The 18,967-nt window shown below is 62.4% G+C and overlaps 2 protein-coding genes across 3 annotated transcripts; one reads left to right on the top strand and one right to left on the bottom strand.

The window, feature by feature from the left end:
• On the bottom strand, positions 1-3,362 carry Hspb7 (heat shock protein family B (small) member 7). Its single transcript, XM_027951845.2, has 3 exons — positions 2,990-3,362; positions 2,395-2,528; positions 1-1,227 (listed from the first exon to the last, which is right to left on the bottom strand). Exons 1-3 carry the CDS (start codon positions 3,189-3,191, stop codon positions 1,048-1,050), a joined length of 516 nt encoding a protein of 171 aa, XP_027807646.2. The 5' UTR covers positions 3,192-3,362; the 3' UTR covers positions 1-1,047.
• Positions 3,363-8,136: 4,774 nt separating this feature from the next.
• LOC114105448 (chloride channel protein ClC-Kb) lies at positions 8,137-18,224 on the top strand. Of its 2 annotated transcripts, XM_027951942.2 has the most exons (19): positions 8,137-8,236; positions 8,802-8,930; positions 9,693-9,821; positions 10,292-10,431; positions 10,686-10,763; positions 10,846-10,924; positions 11,475-11,600; positions 11,903-11,987; positions 12,078-12,179; positions 12,685-12,769; positions 13,034-13,207; positions 13,592-13,661; positions 13,816-13,926; positions 14,284-14,497; positions 15,241-15,374; positions 16,978-17,066; positions 17,210-17,293; positions 17,787-17,873; positions 18,177-18,224. In XM_027951942.2, the coding sequence occupies exons 1-19, from the start codon at positions 8,137-8,139 to the stop codon at positions 18,222-18,224; spliced, it is 2,064 nt and encodes a 687-aa protein (XP_027807743.2). The 2 variants fall into 2 exon arrangements, with proteins under 2 accessions (XP_027807743.2, XP_027807744.2); XM_027951943.2 differs by lacking the exon at positions 9,693-9,821.
• The last annotated feature ends 743 nt before the right edge of the window (positions 18,225-18,967 follow it).

Genomic DNA, 18,967 nt, shown 5'->3' on the forward strand with positions numbered 1-18,967 from the left:
TGAACCACATTCCGGCCCTTTTTATTTTCATTTTGAGACAGAGTCTTGCTAAATTGCCCAGGCTGGCCTCGAACTTTCGATTTTTCGGCCTCAGCCTCCTGAGTTGCTGGGATTACCAGTTTCTGCCGCAGTTCCCAGGCTCGAGCTGATTTTATATGCTCTGAATCCAGCCCCTACCAAGGTTAATGCCGAGTATTTGAAGGACAGTGATGAGACGTGTGCGTGTGTGCCTGTGTGCATGTGTGCGCTACACACACCAACCTGTGGATTCCTAGATTAAGGAGAGGGAGGGCTGCAAGAGGCTGGGTCCGACTCGCCATCCCCGCTCTCACTCCCACCCTGGGGTCCTGTCTGCTGTAGGAACAGCCTCATTTGGGCCCAGCCTCACCTGGAGGCAGCAGCAGGTAGGGGCAGCAGGAGTTTCACACTGTTTACCACCAGCCAGCTGTATTGGAAAAACCCATCTGTGCACAGACACAGAGTGCCCAGCCCTGGCACAGCTGGCTGGCTGGGGCACAGGGCAGCGGGCAGCCTGCCATCTGGTTTGGGGCTTGGAGGGCGGCAGAGGGAGATTTCTGGGATGGCCGACTCCTGGCCTCCGTGAGCCCTCCTGCAGTTCCATCCAGGTGACCACCTCTGTCTGGCCTTCCCTGTTCTGCCCATCCCTAGATCCTGCCCCTGCCTTGCAGAGACTCCACAGATCAAAGGTTTGTCTGCCTGTCTATCCTGCAGATGATTCGCCCAGAAGCCCTGCCTGTCCCCATCCTGTTTTCCCAAAATAGGTTCTTTGGGACCTCCCTGCCCCTCCCAACCCCTGTATTCTGAATTAAGTAAAGGAGACCATATCTGGAATCTGGGGTCCATGGGTGGGCCAAGGAGGTCCCTGGCCTGCCTGGGCAGAGGGGAGGGCCCTGGTTGGAGGGGATAGCCCACCTGGGGCCTGGGGCTGCGGGGGGCTGTGATGTCCTGCGGGCTGTCGTGGAGGGACAGGGAGACCTGTCTGGCAGGCAAGGGGAGGTGGGCTGGGAGGGCGGGTGGGGGAGGCCCTCAGATTTTGATCTCCGTCCGGAAGGTCTGCTGGACGTGCTCTGTGTGCGGGTGACGCCGCGCCCGGATGGTGAGGCTGCCATCCTCCCGCAGGGCTGAGGTCACCGAGGTCGGGTCCACGTCCTCTGGCAGCTGGCACTTGTGAGCAAAGGTGTTCATGACTGTGCCATCTGCCGCCAGCTGGGGAGGGTGACAGGTCAGGGAAGGCTGCCCCTCAGCCCTGTCCTTTCATCTCAAGCCACAAGCCCTCCTCCCCACTCTGATCCCAGCCGGGCTCCGAGTGCTGAGGGTTCTGCTGTCACGTGTGGAAGGGCGGCCACGGCCACGGGTCTGCAGGGACAGGTGCAGAGGTGCATGGAAGGACTCCAGTGGTCCCAACGGGGGAAGAGGGGCTTGGTGCCCAGGTGACCGCAGCGAGGGCGAGGCTCCGTGACAGACACTAGGACTCTGGGGCTCCTTAGCAGTGCCCTCTTGGATACCCAGACACCCTGGGTCCGCCCACCAGGACCAGGCCACCGCCCTCCCCGACAGCTCAGCCAGCACATAGTGTCCAGAGGAGTCTGGCCGGCTGAGTCACCGTCAGGGTGACAGGGCTGGCACGTGCTGCCCCTGGCCCTGGTCCTCAGCACCGGTGGCCGGGGTTCTCGGGACCAGCTCCCTGTGTACAGGGGAGGAGGCCGCTGGGGACAGAGAAACCTGTGCAGATCCCTGACAGGCAACTGGCCACAGTGGTCTGGGGCTGCTTCCTTGCAGGCTCGGCCCCGCCCCTCTCTGGGGTGAAGGCCCCAGTGTCTCCTGGGAGCTCAGACTCAGGGACCCTAGTGACCCAGTGACCCTGAGCCTGTGGGTGGAGGAATGTGTGGTCTGGAGTGTGTGACCCTGAACTGCAGGGCCTCTGCCCGGTGGGGGGCCCAGCTGGGGGCCCCAAGGTGAGGCCTGGGCCTCTGGCTCTGGGTGGAAGAGGGATGGAGGTGTGGCAGTGGGGACACCCCGCCCTCTGTTGCCAGAACTGCAGTCCTCATGCCACCATTCCATCTATCTCCTGTCACATCCTTGTGACTCACCCCCTGGCGTCCCCTCAGTCTACATCCCCCCCCTCCTGCCCACCCCTAGGCCACTCAGCTGCCCGGGCTCCTGAAGGCTGAATCTGGCAGCTTTCAGAGGGTGGGAGGACCCCTGACCCAGGAGCTGCAGGGACAAGAACTCCAGTGTGCTCTGGGCGAGTTGGGTGGGCAGGGGACACTGGCAAGGGTCTGAGGTCTCAGGATGGGAGGTGGGAGTAGGGGACACCGAGGGCAGGACTAGGCAGGGGTGCAGAGGGGAGGTGCAGGGGGAGGCCAGGCTCACCTTCTCGGCCCGCACCTCGATGTGGTTGTTGGAGGTGGTGACGATGATGTCTTCGGGGGAGAAGTCCCTCACATCCACTGCAAACTCATAGGCGTCTCCCAGGGTCTTGATGTTGCCGGCCCCCGCGGGGCGGGCTGTGGGGAGGGCAGCGGTGAGCTGGGCATGGGCAGGGGTCGTGTCCAGAACCTGCTCTCTGTCCTTCTCTTGGGAAGCAGGTGGCTGTCCCAGGTGACCTCCCCTCCATGGTGCTTGGGGGGCCCCTCCTCGCCGTCCTAGCCCAGCTTCTGTGGTGGGTGGGCCTCCCTCCAGACAGTGTGTGCGTGTGCACTTGAGTGACACAGTCTGCGGCGGCCCCACCCAGTCCAGGAGGCTCGGGCTGCCTGCCACATCTCTGTCCCCTCCAGCCCTCCAGGGTCCCAGCCAGAGCCTGGTCACAGGTGCATGGTCACTGAAGCCATATCTCACCCCAGGGCCACCACGGCTCCTTGGAGGCCCACCTGTTTTCAGGACCACCTCTGTCCTGGCAGGTGGCAGCCCCAGTGGGAGTCCCCAACCTGAGCATCTCCCCCCCCTCCCCAGAGCCCCCAGCACTTGCCTGGGAAGGCCAGGGGCTCCGAGTGGGGTCGCATGAAGCTGCCGAAATCCTCAGAAAACATGCTCAAGGCCTTCTCCATGGGGGGGTCCTGGGCTGGGAGGGCCCGGGAGGCCGAGGAGGAGGAAGATGAGGAGGAGGAGGAGGAGGAGGAGGAGTGGAAGCTTCTCTCCGCTCTGAAGGAGGAGGAGGTTCGGTGGCTCATCCACAGGCGACACCGGCCTGTCCAGGCGGCCAGGGGAAGACAGGAGAAGGATGTGGCGCAGGCCTCCAGGGGAGCGTGCCTGGCCCGGACTGCCAGCGCTTTATAAGGCCCGACAGTCGCTGGGCTCGGGGCCAGCCCCCTTGTCTACCAGCTAAATTTAGGCCTCTCCACGGCCCAGAGGGGGCTGGAAGTCTTCTCCGGAGAATCGGCGCTGCTGACAGCCAGACGCACGCAGGCCGAGGGCTGAGCTCACCCTGGCATTCCAGGCCTCGCTCCAGCCAGGGCCTCCGTGCCCACAGGGCAGGGGTGGGCCCTGGGCCCCAGGCACGGAGTCCTGTGCTGTCCCAGGACCATGTGGGTTTGGTGATTCCCCCAGCAACTTGGGGACTGTGCTTCCCCCATCAAACCCCTTGAGGTCCTCGGATGCACACGGCTCTGTTTACAGCCCGGCTTAGGCTGAGACAGCCCTGGGGGCGGGTAGAGTGTGGGCTGTGACCCTGCCACTGCCACGGGGCCTGGATTCCGTGTCCCTCATCCCCTTCTCGGAACATTTAGGGCCCCAGAGAGGAGAAAGCTGTCAGCGCCAGGCAGAGCTGGGGGTGGGCCCACAGGGGGTGGGGGGTGGGGGCAGATAACTTGGTGATTGTCCCTAAAGATCCAGGAGGTCAAGTTCCCAGCAACTGCGAGCCTGACCTCCAGCTCCGGAGATCCCGGGCTGCAGTCGGAGGATCTGAGTTGACGAGAATTCTGGAGACAGTATTCCAGTCCTGCCTTCTGGGCCCAGAGCCCCACTGTGGGCTCTCCAGCAGGCCCCGCTGGCCCCCACAGTCACAAGGAGGAGAAATGTGCCCATTTTAAAGACTGAGAAATGGAACCTCAGAGCAAGGGTCGGGTCGGGAACCCGGAGGTGTCAGATCCAGACCCTTCCTGAACATGCGCTTACGGCAACAGGCTGGACCCGAAGCCCTGAGAAGCCCCATCTGTCCACCCCCTGCTCAGAGAGCTACGCTGAGGGCTGGGCCAGGAGGTAGAAGCCAGGGGAAGGCCCTTCTGGGTGGCCTGCCCTGTCCAGGAGCAGTCAGGGACCTCCACTCTCCTCTCTAACCCCTCCCTCACCCATGGAAGCCTCTGAGTGCTCCAGTCCACCCAAAGCCCCGTCCAGGTGCCCATGACACCTGTCCCTGTCCCTGTGCCATGGCCTTCCTTGATCTAAGAGGGCAGCATCCTCCCCACATCTGCCAGGGCATCTCCCGGGCAGGGTTCTCTGGTCTCCCTGTGGACAGGGGGTCCCTGCAGAGGGATGGCCTCTCCTCTCGGCTCCCATGAAGCCCAGCCCGGAGCTTTCCCTTCGGGAACTCCTGCCATCACTGGGGCTACTGGTGTGTGACGCAGGGGCAGGCAGGGCACAGGGGCCAGGGTGGCACTGCAGCAAGAGAAGTTTGTTGTCCCCGTGGAGATGAGATGCCTGCCTGTGTTGGCCGGTCACATAACTGACCGAGGGGGTTCTGGCAGCGCCCAGGGAAGTGACCAGCACTGAGTGAGGTGGGGGAAGGATGGGGGGCCCAGGAGCCCGCCACCCGCCGGGGTGACAGGAGCCAGGGCTAAATGCAGATATTCAGTCATGGTGCCCAGGGCCTGAGTCATGGCCCCTGGACGTCGGATCCCTTTACCCACCCCGCCCACCAGCCCTCCTCCCTTCCCCCATCCCCAGGCGTCATGCACATAAATACTGAATGGTTCAGTGGCCAGGAGGAACCTCAAAAGGTCATCGAGGCCATTCCTTAACTCTAGACCTCTTCCTGGGGATCACAGGAATGGGAGGAGCTTCAAGGAGGATCCAGTCCCTGGAGTCCAGAGGTGGCCCCACCCACCTGGAGGCTTTTCACAAACACAGCTCCCCAAAGCCAGCTGGGCACAGGCCTGTGATCCCAGCCACTCAGGAGGCCGAGGCAGGAGGGCCGCAAGTTCAAGGCCAGACTGGGCAACTTAGCCAAGACCCTGTGTCCCAATGACAGTAGGAGGGCTGGGGACGTGATTCAGTGGTAAAGTGCTCCTGGGTTCAATCCTCGATACTGGGGCGAAAGTCACTCCCCAAGATTCTGATTTGGGGTTTGGGAAGAACCAAGACCTGTTCTCAGCTCCCCTACAGCCAGCCCTGAGGCCAGTGTTCTGGAACCTGGGGTGGAACACCTCCCCCATGTGCCGGGCACTGCTCTAGGCTGGGGCACTTGGATGTGGGAGGCACTGGCCGTCACAGGCACAGGCACACACTGTCCTAGGCCATCCTCATTGGGCAGAAGAGGAAACCGAGGCTCTAAGTGGGGAAAGGGTTGGCTGGCAGAACTGGCTTCAAACCTGCTCGGAACCTACTGAGCCATCTGTACATCTGCCAGGCACTTGGAGAAACTGGAGGCTGGCTTGGGGACAGTGGCTTTGGGAGGGACTTGCCCCAGGGACTGTGTCTCCTTGCTGCCCTCTTCCCAGTTTCCTGGTGCTCAAAGGACCAGAGATCAAGGGTGTGGGCATGGTTTGGCCGTGGGATTGTGGTGGCAGCTGCCTGAGACCAGAGACTGGGGTTTGAGGTGTCAACAGGGCAGTCCCTATCCAATCCTGTGACTGTCCATGGTGGACAGTCAGAGAGGCTGAGGTGAGGGCATGCCCAGTCCATGCAGAGCACAAACCCTCACCCCCTGACATCACCAACGACGCTCCAGCTCCTACTTGAATGGACTTGGCCTGGCGTCCAGGGCAGAGGCAGCTCAGGGTCCCAGAACTGAGCAAATCAATGAAGGATCATTGTGATTTTCAGAGTGGTGGCTTTGGCGTGGGCAGCAATTGCCCCATATCCCTTGCCCAAATCTTCTAAAAGTGGCAATAGAAACCCTCAGCTTTGTGCCCAGATCATGGCTGGAGAAACTCCCAGTAGGGGAAGAGCTGCACAGTCTAGGTCTGAGTGCAGCCTCTGCTGTATGATCTCGGCTGAGTGACTGCACCTCTCTGGTCTTCCATTTATCATCCTCAAAGTGGTAATGATATCCCTGACTCCCAAGGGTATGGGGAGGATGAGCTGAATTGCAGATGTAGAGCCAGTGGCTGGCACACAAAGCTTGCTCCCTTACCCTAACCCTGATGCCTGTGTTCCTAGCTTCTGCTGAGGTGAGACCAGGTCTGGGGCATTTACCTAGAGGCCCTAGGCCAGAGCCGGTGCCCCAGGACGCTGTGGGTTTGACAGGCAGTTTTCTGGGACTTGAGGGTCCAGACACAAAGATCAAGTTCCCAAGTTCCTCAGCAGGCTCTGAGGGTTCAGTCACCCCAGGCCACTGTCCTTGGGCTCCTCCTGCCCCTGAATAAGACGGGGCCATCAGGGCAGAACCACATCTGGCTGTTTTCTGTTGTTACGGTGGTGGTGTCTTGAGATGGGGTCTTGGGGACTTGCAACGTTGCCCAGGCTGGGCTTGAACTCCTGGGCTCACGCGATCCTCGTGCCTCAGCTTCCCAAGTAGCTGGGACTGTAGGTGTGCCACACACCCGGCCTGCCTCTCTGATCTCTGGCAAGAAAGCTTACCTCTCTGCGATGCCATTTCTTTAAAACAGGATGACACTGCCAGGCACAGTGAGGCACTCAGGTAATCCCAGCAGCTCGGGAGGCTGAGGCAGGAGGATCGCAAGTTGGAGGTCAGCCTCAGCAATTTAGGGAGGCCCTAAGCAACTTAGTGACACCCTGTCTCAAAATAAAAAATAAAAAGGGCTAGGGATGTAGCTCAGTGGGTTCAATCCCTGGTACCAAAACAAAACAAAAACAAAAACAAAAAAAACAGGATGACACTGCCACCTCGCTGGGTTTCTGTGAGCACTCAGTCGTTCTTCGGAGGACTGAGCCCTGCCAGCACTCGGCAGGGCACAGCCATGCTCCCCACCTGCTGCCAGTGTGTTCCCCTGCTCCACGCCCCGCTCCCCCGCTCCCAGGTCGACCCTGAGAACCCAGAGCCCCAAGCCTAACCCTCACCCTCAGCGGAGGACCTCTCCCTGTCCTACAGGAGCACTGGTGTCCCCCTCCGGCCCGGCCCCCAGGAGCCCCACCGGTGCTGCTGTGAAGTCAGCTGCCACTCTCTGCCAGCTCTGGTGTGGAGGGGACACTCCTCTCCCTCCCCGCCATGGGCAGCCCTGCTCTGCAGGCTCAGTGGACTCAGGCAGTTCTGGTTGGTTTGTCAAGGACATTCTCAATGCCACAGTGAACATGGGCCGGGCGGGGGCGGGGAGGGTGTTGATTGGTGGAGTGCACACCTGTCCAGGTGCACTAGACCTGGACGCAAAGAGGCTGTTAGAAGAGGCCGGTCGGGGCCACAGCAGGACAGCAGGGCAGGAAGGACTGACGGGTGAGGAGCTGCCGGAGCAGCGCAGGGACATGGTTGGGACCTGCTGGGGCCGGGGCAGGCAAGGCAGGAAGAGGCTGGGGCAGGAGCCAGCGCCTCACTTGGATGCTCAAGGGTCTCCTTCTGGGCCTGGGATTTTCCTGCCTCCTGTGGCCTGAGTGGAGGGTCACAGCTGCTCAGGGATGGGCGTGGGGGATCAGAGTCACCAGGGGGACCCTGCAGTGAGACAGTGACATCCCTGGGTGGTAGAAGCAGCCTAGGGTCCCAGGAGAGCAGTGCAGGCCAGGGAGAGAAGAGGCTCCAGCCAGGGGTCTGGGCTGGACATGGGGGATGCCTAGGAACCCCCACCTGCCCATCAGACACGCCCTCCACCCCTCGGGGACAGAGCCTCTGTGACCAGGACCTGCGTCCCATCCTGATAAGTGCCCGAGTGCACATTCACATGCACCAGCTACACAGGCACACGGGACCTGCCTTTCCACTCAGGAGACTGAGACCTGGAGAGGCTGGAGGCAGGTGAGGCTGAGGCTGCTCACCGAGGGTCTGTCTGTCTGTCTGCTCTTCAGGGCCCCATGGAGGAGCTGGTAGGGCTGCGTGAGGGCTCCTCGGGGAGCCCCGTGACTCTGCAGGAGCTGTGGGGCCCGTGTCCCCGCATTCGCCGAGGCATCCGAGGTGAGAGCTGGGTCCCTTGCACTGCCCACCAGTGACCCCTCAGGACGTCACCTGCAGCCCCAGCCCACCCCAGCCCCTCCCTTCCCTCAGCCCTGGCCACGCTGCCCGGGCTCTCTTGGGTGGCAGGGAGAGCAGGGGCCTGCCTGCCCCTCTGTCTGTGGGCCAGCCGTGCCAGGGTCTGCCCTCTGCCTTTGGCCACCATGGAGGGGTGCTGCCTGGGGCCCAGGGCTCGATGGCCCACAGGCCCTGGGACAACGCAGGTCCTGCTGACTGCGTGCTCTCTGCACCCCAGACCCTGCCGAGACGCTGGCGAGGGCTGTAACTGCCACCCGCTCCGGGCCACCCCCTGACCGCTTTCCACAGGACTCCCAGTATGCGGGGGAGGGTGGACAGTCAAAGGCTCTCTGGGGGGGACAATAGGACTGGCTTTACCTGCCCCCAGTCCTCTGGGCCCTCAGGAGGCAGAGCCGCCTCCGGCTCCCCTGGCCCCGCCCCCGCCCCAGAAGTCCTCCAGGGAGGGCCGTCCCTGCTGGCCCCCCAGGAGGTGACCCAGTGCTCTGCCCAGGGGGCCTGGAGTGGCTGAAGCAGAAGCTGTTCCGCGTGGGTGAGGACTGGTACTTCCTGATGACCCTCGGGGTGCTCATGGCCCTGATCAGCTACGCCATGAACTTCGCCATCGCGCGAGTGGTCCGAGGTAGCCCTCCCTGGCACGCCCGCTCTGGACCTGGGCTTCCGGCACACACCGGGGATGCCACGTGGGCTGCCAAGCGCAGCAGGGTGGGCAGGGCCCTGGGGACGCGGCCTGGGGCTGACCCTGGCTTTGCTGCTGACTTGCTGTATGGCCCTGGGAAAGCTCCTGGCCCTCTCTGGGCAGTCACTTCATCTGGACAGTGAGGGAGACAGCTGCTCCCAGATCCCTTCCCAGCTGAGCACTGGGCCTCCTGTTCCTCCCCCAGCCTCGCTCCCTGCTCTCAGCTCAGTTACCCTGGACTCCAGGCATATGGCTTTCTGTCCCTGTCCCTCAGCTGGCCTCCACCCTGAGGCCTTCCTGGAGGAGGAGGCATGGGGCAGGAGAGGTCTAAGAACTTTCATTGGAGAATCCACTGCCTTAATGAGGACCTGTCACCCGAGGGGCCTCACACCGGGTCTCATTCAGGCCTCGACAGGTCTCCTGTAGTCTTTGGTGACCCTGAGAGGGAGGCATCCACACTCGTCCGTTTGGCAGATGGGAAAACAAAGGCCCAGAGAGATTGAGTCACTTGCCCAAGGTCACTCAGCTAGGAAGTAGCAAAACTAGACATGGGGACCCAGGTCCTACTCCTACCACTTCTTGGGGATTGGCCACTCACTGGGTGGCTGCGAATCTCCATTTCCTGGTGAGCAAGTGTCCCCCACAGCATCAGGCCTGAGGGCTGCAGAGGCTGTGGGTGGCCCCCTGATACCTGGCCATCCCCAGCGCACAAGTGGCTGTACCGGGAGATTGGGGACAGCCACCTGCTCCGGTACCTCTCCTGGACCGTGTACCCAGTGACCCTCCTCTCCTTCTCCTCCGGCTTCTCCCAGAGCATCACGCCCTTCTCTGGCGGTGAGTTCGTGGGCACCATGCCAGTCTCTCGGGGGTCCTGCACTGCAGCCCTCACAGGCCCAAGCCTTTTGAAGTCCCATGGGGCTCCGGGGGGTGGGGGGAACAGGACAGGTGATGGCAGGCTCCCCTGACAGGCTGGCCAAGGCCAGACCAAGGAGCAGCTGGTGGAGCAGCCAGCTTCCCCAGGCCTCTAGTGCAGCCTCCAGAGAGTGGGGGCTCTCAGGCGTCTCCAGGGTGGCCTGTCATTCCACCCTGGGACCCCCTACCCTGCCACTGAGGTCTGCCAGACCTGAGCAGAAAACAACCCACATCTCTGACCCTCAGTCTCCTCCTCTGCAAAGTGAGGCTCTGAATCGGAACCGCGTGGGTGTATGAGGCTCCGACCTGATGGTGACCTGAAAACCCTGTGCCCAGGGCAGAGGGTTAAGAGTTCCAATACTGACTCTCACCCCGCCCTTCTCCCCGCCGAGGTTCTGGAATCCCGGAGCTGAAGACCATCCTGTCGGGGGTGGTCCTGGAGGACTACCTGGACATCAAGAACTTCGGGGCCAAGGTGGTGGGCCTCTCCTGCACCCTGGCCGCCGGCAGCACCATCTTCCTGGGCAAAGTGGTACGGGCAGTGTGGGGCACCCGCCCGGCTTCCGCCCCTCTGCCCTTCCCCCACCACAGCCAGTCCTGCCTTTGAGCTCAGTTCTGGGGGGACAGACAAGACAGGTCCCCAGATGGGGCAGAGTCCTATCAGGACGGCCCTGGGGTTTGGAGGAAGGTGAGAGAGGGGAACCTGTTGTCCCCGGGGAGGCTCCGCCAGCAGCGAGGGTGGGCCCCCGGCTCCCCAGGCCCTGCACCCACGCCTCGCCCTGGCAGGGTCCCTTCGTGCACCTGAGTGTGATGATTGCCGCCTACCTGGGACGCGTGCGCACCAGGACCATCGGGGAGCCCCAGGTGAGCGCCCGGGAGGCCCCTTGGAGGAATGGGAGGGCGCGTGGGGAGGAGGCTGGCTCCACCCCAGGACTCCACCCCGCAGAACAAGAGCAAGCAAAACGAAATGCTGGTGGCGGCAGCGGCAGTGGGCGTGGCCACCGTCTTCGCAGCCCCCTTCAGCGGTGAGACCCTCCCTCCCGCCCCTGCCCCTGCCCCTGCACTCGGGTTCCCACGCGCCCCTGTGGTCCGCTTGCTCCGCCCCGGGTCCGGAGGAGGGGTTGGGCTGAATTCCAGTTCTCACTGCCGTCCTGCTGTGGGCACGACCCACCCCCCCCAGGAGGTTGGCAGGTGTTCAGTGGCTTCAGGGTTACCTTAGACAGACGTGGGTTTGAAGCCCAGCTCCCGCTGTGTGACCCCTGCCAGTGAGTTCACCTCTCTGAGCTGGGTTTCCTTAGCAGTAAAATGGGGATCAAAGCAGTCCCTGCGTGACAGGTGAGGAGAAAGAAGGACACGGGTAGACATCCCACAGCAGGCTGGTGCTCCCTGGTCAGCGAGGTCCTCTCTTCCTCTCTACCCAGGGCTCAAGCCCTGACCTCCGCCACTCCAGGGAGATGGGTGGCCCTGGCTGTCCAGGCTGCAGAGCAGATCAGAAAAGGGTCAGGGAGGGGGTGGCAGGGGCTCCCGCAGGGCGGATGGGGGCGGGCAGCTGTCCTGAGCTCAGTGTGGCCCCAGGCGTCCTGTTCAGCATCGAGGTCATGTCCTCCCACTTCTCCGTCTGGGATTACTGGAGGGGCTTCTTCGCCTCCACCTGTGGGGCCTTCATGTTCCGGCTGCTGGCCGTCTTCAACAGCGAGCAGGGTGAGCCCGGGACTGCGGTGCCCACCCGTGCCTGTCCCGCTCCTCCCTCCCTCCCTCCTCCGTCCATCCTTGGTCCGCCCCCCTCCCACTTCCCTCTCCCCCGTGTGTCCTCTTTGTGCTCCTTCCAGGAGGGTGGGAGGGTGTTGGGGTGCAGGAGGAGGGGGAAGGCCCTGGGGTGGGCCCTGGGGTGGCCTGGAGCTGGAGAGGGAGGCTGGTGGGGCCTTGAGGGAGGGGCGATTTTGCTTCCACCTCCTCCCCGACCTGTTGTGCCACCTGAGACCCCCGCTGCCCTCCTGCCCCAGAGACCATCACCTCCCTCTACAAGACCAGCTTCCGCGTGGACGTGCCCTTTGACCTGCCAGAGATCTTCTTTTTTGTGGCACTGGGGTGAGCCGGGCTTGGTCCCTGAGAGCCAGCTGGGGGCCTCCTCCAGCCCAAGTGGGCAGGGGCCCTGGACTCACCTCCTGTCCCCCGCAGGGCCATCTGCGGCATCCTGAGCTGCGCCTACCTCTTCTGCCAGCGGATTTTCCTAGGCTTCGTCAAGACCAATCGGTTCACCTCCAAACTGCTGGCCACCAGGTGGGCTGTGGGCTGAGGCTGGGGACCACTCAGGGAGTCCCCAACTTCAGCCTTGCACCCCCAACTGAGCCCTTATCCTACCATCAAACAACCCCCAGCCCACACTCCACTTAGGGAGACCCCACTCCCTTACTGACCCCTGTGCAAGTCCCCACAGCCAGCCCCTGCACTAACCCCAGCCCCCTCCTTGAGTCCTTACACCACTGCCCCCCAACTCCCTCCCCGAGCCACCTCCCTCCCAGACCTGTCTTCCCGGCCCTCGGCCAGGACACCTGGCCTGCCCTGCCCTGGCCTGGCCCTGTCCCGTCAGCCCAGGTCCTGAGGGCTGAGCCCACCTGCTTCTTCCCCTGGGGTGTCTGACCCACACCCCTGCTCGGCCTCCCTCCACCCTAGTTTTGCCTTGGGGTCAGCCCCGGGGTGGTGGGAGCAGCCCCTGCCTGGGTGAGCCCCCTTTCCCCTTCTTGGGGAGAGGAGGCCCCCACTGGAGCCGATCCTCTCAACCCAGCAAGCCTCTGTACTCGGCCCTGGCCGCTCTGGTCCTGGCCTCCATCACCTACCCGCCTGGCGTGGGCCGCTTCCTGGCTTCCAGGGTAAGGGGTGGCGGGCGGGGGTGGCGGGTGGTGGGAGTGGGGGACTCCATTCATGCCCCTTCTGTGAGCATTATCACTTAGTCCCCAGAACACCCTCCAAGGGAGATGCTGTGTGACATTTTATTGGTGAGGAAGCTAGCTCCGGGAGGTCAGGGGTGTCCCCAGGGTCCCCACTGGGAAGTGGCAGAGTAGGATCTGGGGTGCAGGGTCAGGCAGTGAGGGGGCTGGGGACATGCAGAACTGCCACCCCCCACCCTGCTGCAGCTGTCCATGAGGGAGCTATTGGACTCCCTGTTCGACAACAACTCCTGGGCACTGATGAGCCGGAACTCGTCCCCTCCCTGGCCCACGGAGCTTGACCCCCAGAACCTGTGGTTCGAATGGTACCACCCGCGCTTCACCATCTTCGGGACCCTCGCCTTCTTCCTCGTCATGAAGGTGGGCCCCCAGGTGTGCCCAGAGCCAAGGCCAGCTCTGGGCGGGCTGGGGCTGCCTCAGGCGGCATGGAGTCCTTCCACCCAGGGTCCCCGATCTGATCCCTGCTCACTGGGTGCCCAGGGCAAGTAGCTTCGGCCCTCTGACCCTCGGTGTCTTGTCTCTAAATGGGATTGCTATTGCTTCTGCCTCCAGGGAAGGCTGAGAGGGAAGAAAGGAAAGTACCTGGCAGGTGCCAGGCACACAGTGGGCTCTTTGTCGGTACCGTCCCCTGCAGCGCCATCCCTGATGGCAGCCCCTCCCTAGGAACTCCCTCTGTCCTGTCCCTCCCTTGCCCTGCACTTGGCTCCGAGGCCTCTAATTCCGGGCTCTGGGTCCCACCCCCAGTTCTGGATGCTGATCCTGGCCACCACCATCCCCATCCCCGCTGGCTACTTCTTGCCCATATTTGTTTACGGTGAGTCTGGGGTCCCGAGGGTCTGGGAGGCCCAGGGTATAGAGGCAGGGCCATGGCTCCTGGCTCCTCTCCTTCCTCCCGAGGTGGTACTGAGGATGGTCCCAGGGACAGAGGGCTGTCCCCTTCACCCTGTCACCCTCCTGTCTGTGTCCAGGAGCTGCCATTGGCCGCCTCCTGGGGGAGGCGCTCTCCGTGGCCTTCCCCGAGGGCATCGTGTCTGGAGGAGTGGTCAACCCTATCTTGCCGGGGGGCTATGCTCTGGCAGGTGAGTGGTCAGGGCCCGGCTTGGGCACAAACCTCATGGGGGCCCTGGATCTGCTGGTGGCACTGCTGGGCACATGAGTGGTTACTGAGACCCTCAATCTGACCCCCACCCCCACGGAGGCCTGTCACCTCCTGACTCCCTCTTAGTTCTTGTCCTGTCCCGGTGTCACATCCCCCCATCCCTCTCCTCTGGCCATGCCCAGGCTCCGGGGTACACCCAGTGGTGGCTGCCAGGGACCTCCCAGACACCTCCCACCCTGGCCACCTCCCACCCTGGCCACCGTTGTGGCCCTGCCCACCCACCTCGCCCCCGAGGCTGGCTCCCACTTGAGCCACCCACCCTGGTTCTGCCGCGCAGGGGCTGCGGCCTTCTCCGGGGCGGTGACACACACCGTCTCCACGGCACTGCTGGCCTTCGAGCTGACGGGTCAGATTGTGCACGCGCTGCCCGTGCTGATGGCGGTGCTGGCGGCCAACGCCATCGCCCAGAGCTGCCAGCCGTCCTTCTACGACGGCACCATCATTGTCAAGAAGCTGCCCTACCTGCCGTGGATTCGGGGCCGCAAAATCGGGTGAGCAGTCAGCTCAGGCCCGGTGACGGTGTGGGGGAGCCCAAAGAAGCCCCTCGGCAGCCATGTGGGACAGGGGTGGGAGGGGCCGGCACACGGGGCCCCTGGCCTCAGCCTCCCCGGGGCCGCATTGGCTGCACCAAGCTGGGGCTCAGGTGCTGTCTTGCGCCAGGTCCTGAGGGCCAGCACCAGATCTGAGGTCCCCTCTGTCCTCCTGGCTCTTTCTCTGTGGTCCTTGTGCTGGTCATTGGAGGTGGACATGGAGTGGGCTTCGAGGCCCTCACTCCCCCAGGGAGGACCCACGCAGCTCCTGTCCCCAGGGAAGTGGGACTCTGAGGCTCAGGGCCCCTGGGTTGAGGTTCGGCGCCCCCGGATGCAAACTGCTAGGTTGCCCCAGGCCTCAGCTGCCCGCTGCAAGGCACGGGTGGCTACTCCAGGGGCTTCCAAATTTTAAAGTGTCTTTTTCCCTCCCATCTAACTTCCCCTCCAATGAGATTCTCCAGGAAGGCTGCCGAATAAAACAGCCCAGCAGAGCTGGGGACTCAGGGCCTCAGTGACATGGCCCCAGGTTCCTGTCCACTGTAGGGTCCCATGAGGCACTCATTGCAGCAGCCCCTCAGTCTCCTCCCGCGCTGGAGGATCGTGGGTCCTGTCCTGGCAGAGCCACGCCCCCAGGGGCCCCTGCCCCATCCTGGGGTCTGATGTCCCCACTCCAGGACCTAAAGGGAGCATCCCTCTGCCCGCAGCTCCCACCCCGTGACCGTGGAGCACTTCATGAACTGCACTCTCACCACGCTGGCCAAGGACACGCGGCTAGAGGAGGTGGTCAAGGTCGTGACCTCCACAGACGTGGCCGAGTACCCCCTGGTAGAGAGCACAGGTGCCCAGGGAAGGGCTGGGGCGGGGGCTTCCCTCTGCCTTCCCATAGGGCCTCCAAGGAGCAGGACCAGAAAAGGCAGCCTGGGCACAGATCCCAACCGGATCCAGGCTCTGCAGCTTAGCAGCTGTGTGATGTTGGGCAAGTCCCTTCACCTCTCTGAGCTTCAGTTTCTTCCTCAGTAAAATGGACATAAAACCACGTGTTTAAGGGATAAAAGAGGGGTGTTGTAAGGTACCCCATGAGCAGCTTTGGGACTCGTTGCAGGAGCCAGGCCTGGTGGCCTGTGGGTTGGGGAAGGCTGATGGGCCACTGTTAGGGTCTTCCAGAAGCTTCCCTTCAGGCTTCCCTGCAGAATTCCCTACCTGAGTGCCTTCTCCCAGTGACAAAGCATGTTTGTAAAGACAAATGAATGGTGGCTCTTCCACGGAAACTGAATCTCAGGGAAGGAGTGAACCAGACATCTTTCCTGTTTGAAAGTCCAGTATCTAAGTGAAGATAAGTTGGGGAGGGGTGGCCCTGCTCCATCAGGACTACTACCAGCCACACGTTCCCTCTGTGTAGTGAGACCAGGTGCACATGACGTAGCTGGATTTAGTCCCTAATTGCCCTTTGGGCTGCATCTGGAGCAGTGAGCAACCTGCACAACCTTATGGGTCCCCTGTGTGCCGCCTCAAGAGGCCACTTGTGAGCTCAAGAACTGTGGCTGCATAAGTCAGTACCCTTGTCTGGAAAACGGGGATCACTATGGTAGAAAGTTGCTAGAGGTCATCACCCAAATATCAGGCACTCCTCCGCACCCTAAGGAGACCCTCGGCACTACCTTCCAGAACAGGCCTGAATCCCATTTAAAGATGCTGCACATGGCTGACCCTGCCAAGAGGCTTTCCTTCAAAGATCTCTTCTACTGAGTCACAGGAAGCAAGGAGGTCCCAAGCAGAGGGGACCAGGCGGTAGAATCAACGCCCACCCAGGAAACAGCTCTGTTGATTACGGGGGGAGGGTGCTTATAATTCTAGTTCAAGTTCTTTCCTTGTGGTGCTGGGGAAGGAACCCAGGCCCCACTCACGCGAGGTGGGTGCTCTAGCCCTGAGCTGCACACCCAGCCCAGCCCTGGAGTTTGTATTTTACTGGACGCAAGATTAAAATACCAAGCTCGCTCCTCAAAACCCACGTGCAAACCTGCAAACTCCCATGATAACCCAGGGCTAGAGAGAGGCTTGCCGAGCCCCCAGCACACAGTAGGATCACAGAACATGGCGGCCCCCTGGGTTCACTCCTATCCTGGCTGAGCTGGCTGTGGAACCTCCTGTGGGAAACCAGGAGGAAGCCCAGTCCTGCTACCCTCCTGGCCCCCGGCAGCCTTCCCCAACCACCTGAGCTGCCACACCCCCATGCCAGAAGCTGGGTGACCTTGGGCAGGACAAGAGGTTCTCTGCACCCCGAAGCCTCAGTTTCCTCTTTTGTAAAGTGAGCAATCAGGGTTATAGCAGACCTAGGCTGCCCCACGCCCTCAGTGACGTGGGTCGCAGCAGCACTGTCCTTGACCCTGTAGATTCTTGGTAAAGGAGAATTCCTTCTCTGTGACTCTCTCTCCGCTTGCTAGAGTCTCAGATCCTGGTGGGCATTGTGCCGAGGGCCCCGCTGGTGCAGGCCCTTCAGACCAACCCCCCATCCTGGGCTCCAGGACAACAGGTAGGTCCTCTGGAGGGATGAGTCGGGGAGGTCAGCGGGTAGTGACGGGAGGGGCCAGCTGACCTGCCCGAGAGGTGGCCTGAGAATGGCAGCCTGGGGAGGGAGCCTGGCCCAGGGCCCAACTGTGTGTCCTCCATCTCCAGTGGTGTCTCCAGGACATCTTGGCTGGGGGCTGCCCCATGGAACCAGTGACCCTGCAGCTGTCCCCAGAGACTTCCCTGCACCAGGTACCGGGGAGCATTAGAGAATGTGGGCAGACTCGGGCTGCGGGGTGGGCACACAGGGAGCAGTTGGCAGTCCCTCCCTTGTGCTGGGCTGCTCTCTGCTCCCGGGGCCTGTTCCTCCTCTGCAGGTGCCGCCTGCCTGCCCCTCACCGCCAGGGCAGAGGCCTCTGGGTAGAGAGAGGGGTTAAGTGTCACGTGGGGCCTGGTGGCTTTTAATTTTAGGTCCAGCGCATGCTCCCTGTGTAGTATCCACTCAGGACAGAGCCTGGGGAGGGGAAGAGCAGAGTAGACCAGGGGTCTGGGGGGGACCGGGCTGGTAAAGGCCACCTTTCTACCAGAGCCTTGCCCTGCTCCTTGCATGGACTCTGGCGACCCCTGGTGGTCACATTAGATATTGCAGGCCAGATCCCTCCTTCCCCCGCCTGCCCGCCCCCCATCTCAGGTCCTGGCACAGGGTCCTCTGCCCACCAACATTTCCTACTAACCTCCCCTCCAGACGCACAACCTCTTTGAGCTGTTGAACCTTCAGTCCCTCTTCGTGACGTCGCGGGGCAGAGCTGTGGGCTTCGTATCCTGGGTGGAGGTACCAGGGTCTCAAGGGCAGGGCGATGTGGGGTGGGGGCCACCAACATCCTTCCATTCAAGGTTTGGGGGGCCTCGCAAGACTTTGATAAGCCCCATACCTGAACCAATGTGGCCACTGGGCCTTGGCTTCCCCTAACAGCCGGCCTGCCGCTCTGGGCTGCAGGGACCCCTCTGCACAACCACGAGACTGCAGCTCAGATGCTGGCCCAAGAACCCACCACTAGGGGAGTCACCACACCAGGGCCCCACTCTCAGCCTCCTCCACGTGCTTTCTCCCCAAACCCCGTTTTCTCTGTTGTAGTTGAAGAAAGCGATTTCCAACCTGACAAATCCACCTGCCCCGAAGTGAGCCCACCCAGCTACCCCATGCCAGGCTGGGCAGAGACCTTCCTCTCTTCCCCACCACAACCCACCCACCCCTCCAGCCCAGCTCAGTGCCTTGTGGAGCAGGCAGCGCTACGGAGCCCTGAAGAGGCCCTGCATCCGCTATGTCCCATCCTGGGGCCAACAGCAGTTATTGCTTGAAGGACAAACCCCACCCTGGATGGGGCTGCGAGCGTGAGGGGCACAGGGTGCCCAGCGAGTAGTCATGAAGCTCAGGAATGAAGGGATGGCACCTGTGCTTTCTGGGGGTTGTCTGTTCCCAACCAGAAGCTCCTGAGAAAAATAGAGGTGCTCCTGAGCGGCCATCCATCCTGCTCCCGGGGCTGGCCCCTTGGCTCCCCTGTGCTAGCCCAGAGTGAGCCCTTGAGGCTGCTGATGGCCACCTGGATTTTGCAGGCCTGGATCCCTGGTCTTCTCCTCGTGCCCCACTCCCCAGCAGAGAGATGCTGGGGAGAGAGCCCCCCCCGCCCAGGTCCTATGATGCTTGTTCTCATGAATAAACAGGACTCTGCACAATTACTGTCACTCCAGCCCTAGTTTCCTTGGCTGAGCCATGGCTGATCAAGTGGGGTCCCCTAGGTTTGTCCTTGGGGAGTCCATGAGCCTGGGGCATCCTGCACGGGGCCTCTCCCATGTGGAAGGCTGCTGGTCAACCAGCGGTACGTTTCCTTCCCTACTTCCTCTAGACAGGGCCCAAGGACATGCCGA

Source organism: Marmota flaviventris, chromosome 10 (assembly GCF_047511675.1).
Source record: "Marmota flaviventris isolate mMarFla1 chromosome 10, mMarFla1.hap1, whole genome shotgun sequence".
NCBI lineage: Eukaryota > Metazoa > Chordata > Mammalia > Rodentia > Sciuridae > Marmota > Marmota flaviventris.

Excerpts from the sequence above, each read along its gene's own strand:
- LOC114105448 (XM_027951942.2), top strand. The coding sequence starts at position 8,137 with ATGGAGGAGCTGGTAGGGCTGCGTGAGGGCTCCTCGGGGAGCCCCGTG. Across the intron at positions 12,770-13,033 it reads GCCGCTTCCTGGCTTCCAGG|CTGTCCATGAGGGAGCTATT; the intron begins GTAAGGGGTGGC and ends ACCCTGCTGCAG. Across the intron at positions 17,067-17,209 it reads CCTGGGCTCCAGGACAACAG|TGGTGTCTCCAGGACATCTT; the intron begins GTAGGTCCTCTG and ends CTCCATCTCCAG.
- Hspb7 (XM_027951845.2), bottom strand. The coding sequence starts at position 3,191 with ATGAGCCACCGAACCTCCTCCTCCTTCAGAGCGGAGAGAAGCTTCCAC. Across the intron at positions 2,529-2,989 it reads GGAGCCCCTGGCCTTCCCAG|CCCGCCCCGCGGGGGCCGGC; the intron begins GCAAGTGCTGGG and ends CCCTCCCCACAG. Across the intron at positions 1,228-2,394 it reads TCGAGGTGCGGGCCGAGAAG|CTGGCGGCAGATGGCACAGT; the intron begins GTGAGCCTGGCC and ends CACCCTCCCCAG.